The sequence below is a fragment of the Carettochelys insculpta genome, chromosome 8, assembly GCF_033958435.1.
Source record: "Carettochelys insculpta isolate YL-2023 chromosome 8, ASM3395843v1, whole genome shotgun sequence".
NCBI classification, from domain to species: domain Eukaryota; kingdom Metazoa; phylum Chordata; order Testudines; family Carettochelyidae; genus Carettochelys; species Carettochelys insculpta.
This window is the reverse complement of record NC_134144.1, coordinates 48,576,094-48,588,249: the sequence shown is the minus strand read 5'-3', so window position 1 is coordinate 48,588,249 and position 12,156 is coordinate 48,576,094. Positions and strand designations below refer to the sequence as shown.

The 12,156-nt window shown below is 37.2% G+C and overlaps 1 protein-coding gene across 5 annotated transcripts in view; it reads left to right on the top strand.

Moving 5' to 3' along the window:
* RIF1 (replication timing regulatory factor 1) overlaps nucleotides 1–12,156 on the top strand; it is a 63,241-nt gene that overhangs the window by 44,710 nt on the left and 6,375 nt on the right. For 4 of the 5 annotated variants that reach the window (XM_075001959.1, XM_075001958.1, XM_075001961.1 and 1 more), the window contains 9 exons: nucleotides 405–447; nucleotides 801–1,003; nucleotides 1,960–2,059; nucleotides 2,463–2,594; nucleotides 4,908–5,053; nucleotides 5,913–6,002; nucleotides 6,115–6,169; nucleotides 7,292–10,132; nucleotides 11,739–11,885. In XM_075001959.1, the coding sequence (XP_074858060.1) occupies nucleotides 405–447; nucleotides 801–1,003; nucleotides 1,960–2,059; nucleotides 2,463–2,594; nucleotides 4,908–5,053; nucleotides 5,913–6,002; nucleotides 6,115–6,169; nucleotides 7,292–10,132; nucleotides 11,739–11,885 (3,757 nt within the window). Of the gene's footprint in view, nucleotides 1–404; nucleotides 448–800; nucleotides 1,004–1,959; nucleotides 2,060–2,462; nucleotides 2,595–4,907; nucleotides 5,054–5,912; nucleotides 6,003–6,114; nucleotides 6,170–7,291; nucleotides 10,133–10,377; nucleotides 10,440–11,738; nucleotides 11,886–12,156 lie in introns of those variants that run through there. The other variant, XM_075001962.1, reaches the window with a different exon arrangement.

Below are 12,156 nucleotides of genomic sequence, written 5' to 3'. Positions count from 1 at the left end.
GCACTGTTCTTTATGGAATGAGGTTTACCAATTTTGAAATAAGGCAGCCCTTATTTCAAAATTACTTTGAAATATCAGCCATTACTTTGAAATGATTTTTGCTGTGTAGATATACCCTTAGAAAACAGATATGGATCTGTAAACTACTCTGAGATTATTAGAACTAATTTTTAATTGTCATGTTCACGAATAAAGATGTTTACCCATTATGGGGGAAACAGGAAGAGTTGTAAATGATTTAGTGTAGCTTTTAAAATAGGTAGCTTCTTATGTTGATTTGAGGCTATGAGGGTGGACTATTGCATCTTCTCTAATGTCACACATTGAATGTATTTGTTGAGAACCAGTGGGATTAAGAAATACCTCATTAACCCTTTATCTGTTTTATGTTCTTTGTTTCATAGGCTTGCTGATGTATCTAGAGTGTACAGTAGTCTGAGCAACAAGGTAAACTTTAGCAGAAAAGGTTGAGAAAAGAATGATTGCTGTATGACATTTATTCTGAATTTTGTGCTCTAAAAACCAAACTTGTTAGTATTACAGCAAGCTAGTAAGCATTTCATGCAAAGGTATAATACAAACTAACTAAAAACTGGCTAGAGTAAAGTACAAGTATGTGTTAAAGTCCTCTTTATATCTAGAGGCTTAGTGTTTCCGTGCAACTGAGTCCAGACCTATTCTGAGTTTGTCATCATATTCACACAAACAGCCCCTATATAATTTCATTATTTAATTTTTTTAGAATATGTACTTGATTCAAAGGTTTGCAACTTTCTTTGTTTCTTGTTTCTTTTCTTCAGTTAGAAAAACTTTTGGGAGAGATCATTGTGTGTTTACAATCCCACTATACTGGGTTTTATGATAGTGACCTATTAGAGCAGCTTTCTCCATTGCTCTGCATAATCTTTCTGCATAAGAGCAAACAGTTACGTATCCAAAGTGCTCAGTTCTGGAATGCAACATTTGCTAAAGCCACAATGTTGACATACCCCGAGGAATTAAAGTAAGTTGCTCTCTTGTGTATTTGTTGTGTTTTATAAATATTTTGTGATTTACATAGTGATATCAATCAAGCCAAGATAACATAAGGTTTTTAATTGTATTGGAAATAAACATCAGAAGATCATAACTTCTTAATAAATAAGGTGTTAAGTAGGGAAAACAGTGCATAAATTCAGGATTTAACTGTGATCTGGTACCTAGAATTAAATCAATAGTTTTGTTTGTCATGAAAGTCTCCCTAGTATAGGAGTGAATTTGTATGGAATGAGAATTGTGCTGTTTTATTTTAGGAATTTTAGAAGGGAAGAAGTAGTGCAGTCAGGATAGATTAGAAGTCCTCACAAATTAGTCCTTTACTCAGAATCTAAAATATATCTTTTCTTGAACAGTATATCTATACACGTCAGATGTAGCTTCATTCTGCTTCACTATGGCTACGTCTACACTTGTGCCCTTCTTTGAAGGGGGCATGTTAACAAGGGTGATGGGAGATTACTAATAAAGTGCTGCGATGCACATGTAGCACTTCACTAGGCTAATTCTAGCCCCACAGCTACTTGGAAGTGTCAAAATGAGGAATAAAGGTACTTTGATGTGCCTGCAGCTACATGGCATGTCAGCACTTAGCAGTTGCTGAGGGGGACAGTTAGCCTATTGAGGTGCTGCTTGTGCATCGCAGCACTTCAAGTGCTGACATGCCATGTAGCCGCAGGCACTTCGAAGTGCCTTTATTCCCCATTTTGACACTTCGAAGTTGCTGCAGCGCGAGTGAGGGGGTGTTGAGAATTAGCCTTATGAAGTGCTGCATGTGCATCACAGCACTTCATTAGTAATCTCCCATCACCCTAATTACTGAAGGGGGCAAGTGTAGACAGTCTCTGTGTTGCTTATTATGAGTAGTAGCGAACTTAGTGATCTTACGCACATTTACCATAAATCCTATTTTTCCTTGAACAGATCCATATTAAATCAAGCCAAAAAGAAAATTCTGCTTTTACTACCTAGTTTTGAAAGTGTTGAGACAGTTGAAGAGTCCAGTGGTCCATTTTCTGATTCTGTAAGTATTATGTTAACTCTTCAGATCAGTTAATTGTATGTAATTCTGGAATTGTGCTGGAGATGGTAACAATGTCACATGGAGATACAGTAATGGGTTTTTTTAATAAAGATTTGAGGCTCATTACTGTTTGAGGTAATAGCCACATCCTGAATTAGAAGAATCAGAGGCTGAAAAGCCTAGATGGAGGTGGCATTTGGTAAATAATAACTAGGATTTTATCTTAACTACTGTCTTGTTCTTGTGGAGCATATTTGCAAATGTTTTTATATTTTAGAGGAAACTACAAGAGAAGGTAAACGAGCATTTTTCAAAGACATGGGCAAAATTGAATGTTATGCAGAGTTTCATTAAACATCTACTTTATGTACAATAAACACATTTTTTATTTCTCTTTAAACAGACAGAAAATTCCCAGTGGGATCCAAAGATTAGTGGACTAGAAGTAAAATCAGGAGGAAAAAGGGATTCATTGCTGGCACAGGCCAGTGATCTAAAAGACAAGACTACCACTAATCATGTAACAACAGCAAAAGTAAGTTATATACAAATAGATGTAATAAAACTTAACATTACTTTAACTTTCTTCAACAAGAGACTATCTGGTTGCTATGTTTGTATCTTAGGCTCACTAATCTGAAGAAAGCCATCTTAATCGAAGTTGGCTCTTTGTTTTTTTTCCATGTTCAGATTATTTTCTAGTATTTTTGGAAATCTTTTTTGTTATTTCTGTGGAAACTTAAGGTAAAGAAGGTTTTCTGAGGAGTGGGCTTACAAGCAAAGTAACCTAAACTTAAACATGTAAACCACTACAGCCCTGGGCAAAATTGCTATTACCATAAAGAAGGATACATGGGATCTAGCAGAGTGCTCTGACACACTTCTGGTTACTATCCAAACTGTGTTTAAACAGATGGAGAAGGTCTGTCAAGTAAGTGTCTTGAAAACTCTGAAGGCTTTTAATCCTAGCTGACCCAGGATCACTGGTAGTTGTAGAAGTTCAGGAGAAGTTGAAATTAAGGAAAAGCCCACCCAACAAACTAGCTCTGTTGGGGCTCAAGGCCTACACATCCACTTCACTGCCGTTCTGTATGGCAAGCTACCAGACATTATTCACCAAATGTAGTTTCCTGGTATAGGAGAGAGTGACTTCCTTTCAGGCAAAAGTGCCACGGGACGCTGGGAAGAATTAAAAGAAATTTTTAAGAGAAGACAAAACAGCTGTCAGAACAGCCTTACAAGATGCTATGGCCTCCTACAGCATGGCCACAGCTATCGTTGGAGTCAGCATCCAGAATAGAGGGGGAAGTTCAGAGCACTGTGAGACGCATCCAATTCAAGGGGGTGGCGCTCCTCACCAGAATCTTTGAAGAACTTGAGGGCCACTGTTAGATCACTGAGGATTTCCGCATAGACTCTATACAGGAAGTGCTTACAAATACCAGTCTCAAAAGAAACAGTGGGTTTGCCCATACTTTCAGAGCAGACAGCTAGTTTTTCCATAGTAGAAATTATCATGATACTCAGGGGCTAAGTCTACATGGGTAGCTTCTGTTGACAGAGAAACCTTGGCAGTGCCTCTCAACATATTGTGTCCACACATTAAAGTGTCTCGAAAGAGCAAGCCACTCTGTCAACAGAGAGCTGCTGGACTGCCCTGCCCTCTTTTGACAGAACGGCTAACCAGAAGCTCTGCAAGCAGGACTGCCCTGCAAACCAGAAGCCCTCTGTCGATGGAAGTGTCTGCACGGGTATTCAGTCGACAAAATACTGTTGACAGAGGCTTTATACCTGGTCAAGGAGAGATATAACATTGCCAGCTGTACAGCTGACAGAGTGCTTTAACTGTGCAGATGCTTGTTGAGTTTTGTTGATTAAAAGCCCAGTTTTGTCAGTGTCTGCCCATGTAGCTGTAGCAAGGGAGACCCGCAGAGAATCCAGAGTTTCTCAAAGGGTGTTTATATTCTTACCTGCTTGTCAGATGCCTACTTCAGCACAATCTTCCTGAGGCTTTTGGACCTTCTGTTTCGAGCCTCTCTTAGAATGGGCCTTCACTGTCGTCTTCAGAAGTAAATGTTACAGCTGTAACCAGATGTTCGAAAGGTCAGGCCATCCCTTCACAGAGGATCAAAATGAATAACATAATGTATCTCACTGTGTTACTACCTGGTTGATGTACCTCTTCCACTGAACATTGACCCTCATTCCACCACATCATAAGCTGCATTCTCTGCCTGCTTCAGGAATACGTCATTATGAAATCTGTAAGGCAGCAATGTAGAGTAACCCACTAATATTTGCGAAACAATACATGGGTACATAACTGCCAGATCAGATGCAAAGTTGAAGAGAACAGTGCTCCAGTCTGACTGAGGCAGCTGGTGCTCCCATTTAATGCCATTCTGAATGAATATTGTATGCCAGCCATCTGCACTACAATTCATACAGACAGAAAAAAAAAATCTTACAGTATGTGTTGCTTGAAGATGCCATCCATGTAGATGCCCTGACCTACTCTTCCTTCCCTCTTTTTAGATTTTTCTAGCAGACATGGGCTTTTAATTGTGAAGGACCTAGAGGAGGGTCATGGCCCACTCCACTTCTGTACACTCACATGGTAACATGAAGAGGCATAGGGTATATGGACACTGCTATTAAAAATAATCTAATCTCTCATACATGACGTGCAGGTGTCTACAGAAGGATGAACCCTGACTGTAATATCTCTTAAGAACTCCAGTTATGATAGATTAATATTCCATTTTGGGATGGTGTATTGGGGTACGGTAACATCATTAATGGTATTTGTTTTATTGTTTTTAAACCAATTTATTTTTCCTTTCCATAGTTGAAACTAGAATTTTCATCTACAAAGACAAAACAAAGCAAGACACTTTTGGAAGAAGAGAAGTCTGTTGATTTTATTGTTATTCCGCCAGAAACAAAAGAGAGGGTGTTGACAGAACACCAAAAAGAAGTTCTTAGGACAAAGAGGTTTGTAATTCATACCATTGATAATAGTGGTTATATTATGTATTGATTAGGGCAAACTTCAAATGTAATGTACTCATTCATCATAAGCTTAAACAGCTTATTAATTTTGCATCTTTTGATACTCCATGGAAGTTCCAGAGCTTAAAGCTAACAACAAAGGATCTCTTGAAGCACAACATCAGAGTTGTTTTGTCCTGTCCCTTAAAGATAACTGTTTCTCAATCTGACTTTACACTTCATTCATTGATAGTGTTTAAGGTCCAAACTGACCCTAATTTGATCTGTGCAGCACAGGCTGTAGAATTTCACCCAGCGACTCATGGTTAAAAATAGTAAGATGGTAGTCAAAATTGAAATAGGGAATGTCTTGAGAGGGAAATATGATTTAACAAGTATAAAAGATCAGAAAAGAACTTTATACTCGTATGCAAACATTGAGCACTGATGATTGAAACAAACTTGGACTACAAGAAGTCTCTCAATACTCATCACAGTGTGGCTACAACAGGATTAAAAAGAAATGTTCCCTCTAATTTTTTCCATCTATCTGCAGAATAAATTTTATTAGGTGTACCAAGCCATGTATTGATGTGCACTGCCAGCTCTGAGCAACTGTAGGCACTCTGCTAATCATCTGGGTGGCACCTAGATCTCTCCTGGGTGGCTGCCTATGAATTACAGGGAACATTGTTTAGGAATGTAAATAATTTTGTGAGGACTTGGTATATGCTTTTGTGTAGGATTTCCTTAATGAGAATTTTCAGTGTTGGAATGGTGTTTAGCTAAATTACATGTGTTCTCTCACTAGAAGTTCTAAGATAAAGCAACACCTACCTGAAATGGTATATTTTTATTCCAGAATTGATATTCCAGCTATGTACAATAATCTGGATGCATCCCAAGATAATACCGTGTTTTCTCAATATGCTAAAAGCCAGGAAGATTCTTTGTAAGTATGATATACCAAGTAGGATTGTGGTGACAAGATGGTTTTTAAGTTTTTTGCTTTAACACAACTAATGTAGTTCTTTTTATATTTTATTTTTATTTTATTTTATTAGAGATGAACCACCCTTAATAGAAGATCCAAAAGAAGATACTGAAAACAAACCTCAGGTATTTTCACCATTTAATAGTATTGGAAACGCTAGAATTATAGCTTCCTTAAGGATGCTTTGTAGTTCATTTGGAAAAACTAATTTTATCAACAATTATTGAACATTTGTGTGTGCACATAAGCCAACAAAAATATTTCCAGCAATAATCAAAATGTATAGATGGGCAAGATAGAGAGATTAAGCTTGAGAATTTATTAGAATTTGATTTTAAGGATTTTTATAGACTATCTGGGAAGGCTGTTTTATGGGATTCCTGGGGGCAGGGACAGGACTGAGGAAGAAAGCTGTGTTAATAAATTCAGTATTTTCAGAACATTTGCTAATCTTGTTTGTTTTTGCAATGTAATTTAACTGTTTTTTATATTCAGTTTTCTCAATTTACTAGATTAACTTCAACTGCAGAAATGGTATAGGCATATAAGACTAGTCTTTATATGTCTAGTGTTTTTCTTAAATGCCTTCATTAATTCAAATGATCTCATCTGAGATGAATTCTAAATGCAACAGAGAACCAAATATTTAAATGGATGCCGAATTCAGGACAGAGGAAAATTGGTATAACAGATTATGTACACCAGTTACGCTTCCTTTTCCTGCACCTTACTTAGCTCTTTAAGGCTGGTGTTCTGTCTCTAAAAGTTTTATTCAGACAAATTCCAGAGCCCCTGTCTTGTATCCAGAATATAGATCTTAGTAACAGCTCCTAATTATCTTCAGAAAATTCTGCACTGTACGTTTATGAAATATTAACATGAATGTAAAGAAAAACAATGTAAACAGTATTTGAAGTACTATGAACTTTGAAGCAAAAGCTAGTAGGTAGTAAGTTTATTGGTGTTTTGTCTACAGACTTTGACAAAGTCTTCTGCTCCCCTTGGGCTAAACAAATAAAACAAATATCGCAATATAAAATATGCCCATTACACTGGAAGAGCTTTTTGAAAAATTGTGGCTAACAAAGAACAATTTGTAGTGTTTCAGGTCGCTGGCTGGTTGGAAAATCATTGTCATCATTTAGGCAGAACAGTAGTTTGCTTTATTTCAAATCCAAAAGGGATTGCATTTTTTGTGGGTTTATGATGTGAGTAGCAAAATTTTGAAACTTAACTTGTCCTTTCAGGATGAGAAACCAAAGAGTGATGTGCATAATACTACACATGAAGACACTGGGAACTGCACATCAAGTGAGCCTCTGGAGAACTCTGTGAATATTGAAGACAAATCCGTCACTCATATTCCAGAAGGTTCAGGTTCAAATTGTGAAGAACATTTGAAAAAAAGCATAACTGAAATGGTTGCAAAAGAATCTTTAATAAGAGAAGATTCAAAAAAACATACAACTGAAGCAGTTGCAAAGGAGTCTTCGTCTGGATATGAAAACACTTCAAACGTCAGCAGCAGTTCATCTTCTAGCGATGTAATTTCTGGAACACCACAACCTGTAAGCCGAAGACAGTCCTTTATTACTTTGGAAAAGTTTAATAGTTCAGAGAACAGACCTTTTAGCCCTTCTGCACTGAATAGACTATCAGGAGCATCTGGGACTGGTGCTGTTCTAGATAAACAGGAAAGCACAGATTTATCAAGGACTCCCTCCAAAATAGAAAAACCTAAAGAGGAGAATAAAAGTTCTTCAAAATCTGAATTGGAAGGAACGGTTATTGGGATAAAAAGATCAAGTCGCAGGCAAAATAAAAAAGAGCATGGAGAAATTAGGCAATCCAAGCTAACAAAATTAGAACAGGAGAAAAGTATACGGGAATCTGCTGTTGACACACCTTTGGAAAATAAATCTAGCACACCTAGTCAAATGGAGGAGAAAAATTGCATGCCAGATACTCTGATACAGGCTCCCAATTCTACAGTAATAGAGAGTACAACAGAATATAAACAATTTGTGGATGGCATGGAAGAGGAGGAAAAGTGTAGAGGACCAAGTTTGGATTCTAAAGAAAATACACCACCGATAGTTCCTGTATCAACTGATCAGATATCTAATGATGACAGTCAGGTTCCACAGATGTCACATAATCAGAAAATACTAAGACGTTCTTCAAGACGACGGTCAGAAATTTCAGAAAGTACAGCAGATAGTCAAGATAAGGAAAACAGTCAGCAACGAAAGGACAAACGTAAAGAGGATGAAAAGTCTTTTCAGAAGAAGTCGCCACATATAAAAGAGGACGCATCCCAAAAGCAGAAATCTGTTTCTGAAAAAGCTACAGATAGAAAAGAAAATGCAAATAAAAAAGAGTGCAACTTCCACGAGACGACTACTGCAGAAGACACTGCCCCAAAGGAGTCTGACACTTCAAGATGTATTGAAGAGGAAATGAACACACATGCTAAGAAATCTGAAAGTGATAATCTGAAATCTGAAAGTGATAATCTGAAATCTGAAAGTGATGATGTTCAGGATTCTGGTTTAGATACACCAGGTCACAAGAACATAAGAGGGCGCACCAGGTATCAGACAAGAAGAGCTTCACAAGGATTGCTTTCTAGTATAGAAAATTCTGAATCTGATAGCTCTGAGACAAGAGAAGAAAATACCAAAAGGAAAAGATCTGGAAAATGGAAAAATAAAAGTGATTCTCCTCAGAGCAAGGCGAAAGAGAGAGAGAGCCAAAATCAGGATCAAGCTTTGCAAGAAATAGTAACCGAAACTGAGAATCTATCTGATGTAAAAAATAAAGTTGAAACAAGTTCTGAAGTTGATAAAGATACTGTATTAATTTCTCAGTCATGTGAAGTGAAAAACAAAAATGTTTATACAGCTGTTAATGAATTTACAGGAAGTATAGACATAGCAAAGACCTCAGTTAATGGGCAGAACACAAATATAGAACAAAATAAAACCAACATATTGGTAGAAGCTTTCATGAGGCCATGCATATCTGAACCAGTTTTGAAAACAAGACAGGCAAGTAAGTCACCTGGTAAGCAAAGACTTACAGAAAGCTATAGTACAATCATTCTGTCTGAGTCTGCAGCAACATCTACCACTTCAGATGCTGTTCTTTCCCCTGAAAAATCTTTGCAGAAACTTGAGTGCCAGCACAAAAGAAGCAAGAGGATGAGAAGATCAAAGAGCTATAATTGCTGTGGTGAAAACTCTCACCAGCAAGACAAGTCTTTTACTGAATTAAAACATTCAGTTAACCATGCACAAGGTGAACATAAAAACTCATGTAGTCAGATAGCTATGACTGAATTAGAAATGGCTAATGATTCTCATTTTGAAGACAGGCTCTCTGTGGAACCTTGTGCAATGAGTACACCATTGTTTCCTATTAAGAAATCTTGTCTTAAGGATTCAGAAAGAGCCATAAAATCTGAGAATGGTTTGGAAGGAACTGCTTTTCCAGTGGAGGAAGATCTTGAGAAACTGTCATGTATCAAAAGTAAAATTTGTGATCCAGTAATTCAGGATCTGGAGCCCACCACTGCAGTTGACAGTACTGAAGAATGTTTTTCTGGCTATGTTTCAAAAGAACATGTAGAAAGTGAGACTGGCACAGAAGCAGAAGCTACAGAAAAGGAGGAATTGAGTCAAAATGTGCAAATGGAGGAGATATCTGATACAGGTACTGGTAACAAACCTGACCAAACAAAGATAAATGAGCCAAAATATGATCAGAATGATGAGAAAATGACTAAGGACACTCCTATAGAAGAACACAGTCCACAAGAGATGGAGGAAGGTTTAATATTCACTGGAACTGCTGAAGCAACAGAAAATATAACCTCAGATCAGGAAGGTGCAGAAGAAAATAGTAATGTGGGTTCTCCTCAGAAGTTGAAGGAATTGGATTTTGTAGCTTTGGTTAAAGTTGATGAAAGCCCTAATGGAGTGCAAACACGCCACAATTGGTCTCCTTCTGCTTCTCCATCCACCAGTATTTTAAAGAGGGGAATAAAAAGGCATCAAGAGGATGATTCCCCATCTCCTGCTAACAAGGTAATTCAAACTTGTTCGCACCAAGCACTTGTAAGTGTATGTAGACAGTGTACTGAGTATTCTGGATGTCATGTATGCCATTATCATGTAATTATATGAAAGTGCTAATAACTTTTTTTTGAAATTAGGCTTTGCCATTTTTTAGGTGTAAATGCTGACAAGTTTTATCTAAACAGGGATCTTTCTGTGTGGTTTTTGCCTTGGACATGGCAATTGTCCACTCCTGCTCATCTTTGTTTTTGCAGTGGGATTTATTTGGAGGGACAGGATGATCAGGGCATGCACACAACTTCAACCTCAACTGAAAGTGGGTATATTGAATCTATAATAAAAGCTTCTGTTCTTCCGAGTATTGGTCAATGAAGTTAGTTTGTATTAAATGAAACTGTTTATGTTGTCTTGTCTAACTAAAAGCATGTTCCCATGCCAATGTCATCATAGTCTCATAGACTAGACAGGGCCCAAATTTCCTTTAAACATAAGCAACCATTACAGGCCTTCTGAAATCATAACCAGACCTGGGGGGAGGGACAAACTTTGCAGTATAGACTGCTTCCCATTTTTGGTGGACAGATCATTACAGATGATGCTTGCTTTGCATTAGAAGTTCAGTTTTTAACACTCAGTGACATGCCATCTCCATCCTATTCTAGGGTAGAATTTTTATGGAATGTGAGATAAATTGGACATAAGTTTAAGTTGGTGTTCTTGCATTTCCAAATTTATACAACTTATGTTTTTTCCCCACGATAATCAGCTGTTTCAATGTTTCAGAATAATTCTAACGGCATGCCACCTTTACCCAGCATAAGAATATGAAATTCAGTGGTCCAGTGTGTTCTCAATGTTTCTTTCAGGATATTGAGAAGGATCAGGGTAAATGTCTATTTACCAAAGATCCAACCCACTATCATTATATAGTGTGTATATATAGTTCCTACCTCCATACCCCCTTTCAAGCCCCATGTTGAGAATGTCTAAAATTAACCAAGGTCAGTAATACACTGGATGACAAAAATATGTATTACACACTTTATTGTCCCATTTCATCTTACTGCTACAGTAAATCCTCGAGTTACGTGGGGGTTGCATTCCTACAAATTTGTGCACAAGTCTTAACTCTCACTAAAGTGAGTTACGCGCAACCTGAACCCGCGTATTTTGAGGGTTTACTGTACTCTTTCCCTCTTAGTGCTTTCAGGAACTCATGTTATGCTCTTTACCTTTGTGCTTTTTTTTTAATGCCACTCTCCTAAGTGGTGGTTGGATATTAGCAGCACCCAAGTTGTTATGCAGTATGACTTTGGTATTTTTGAAGAAAATAACTACTAATGCAAATTCATTGTACAGTTAGCACCTCACTCTCTTGTGTTTCACTGGGAAATCCTTTACCAAGTTTTTAGCTTTTCCTGTATGATTAAAACCCCCAACTTACTATGGTATTAAATGTTCTCCACTGAAATACAGGTTTGTGAATCATGTCTAATGAATGCAACAATTTGAAGTCTCCAACTGTAGCTCTGTCTGATATGAAACTTATTTTACGAAGTATTTGTAATAATGTAAATTCTATTTAGTTATAAAAATCGTTTAAATCTTTAAACAGATTCGTCGAGTCTCTTTTGCAAATCCAATTTTTCAAGAAGGATTGGCAGATGACATCGATAGGAGAAGTCCTGTTGTTAGATCTCATTCTTCAAATAGTTCACCATCTTTGCGAAGTTTTAAAACTTCATCTAATTCACAAGCCAAGGTAAACTGTACTTGTTTTAACTTCTCAGAACAGTTGTTGCTGTGTAGCAGTACAATCTGTATATCCTAGTTTTTATATCATTAACGTATGCCTGCCTTATCAGAGCTAGTTTGCGCAACTGTAAACTTAAGTATAAACAGTTCCAAGAATGTCCAATGTCTAGAACAGTCTTTAGAATTAGTAAGTGGGGGGGAAAAAACACTTTTGTAGTCTTGTTGATTCTTTCTTCATCTTCTATGAAATGAGGAGCTTTATGTTAAGATAACTAAAA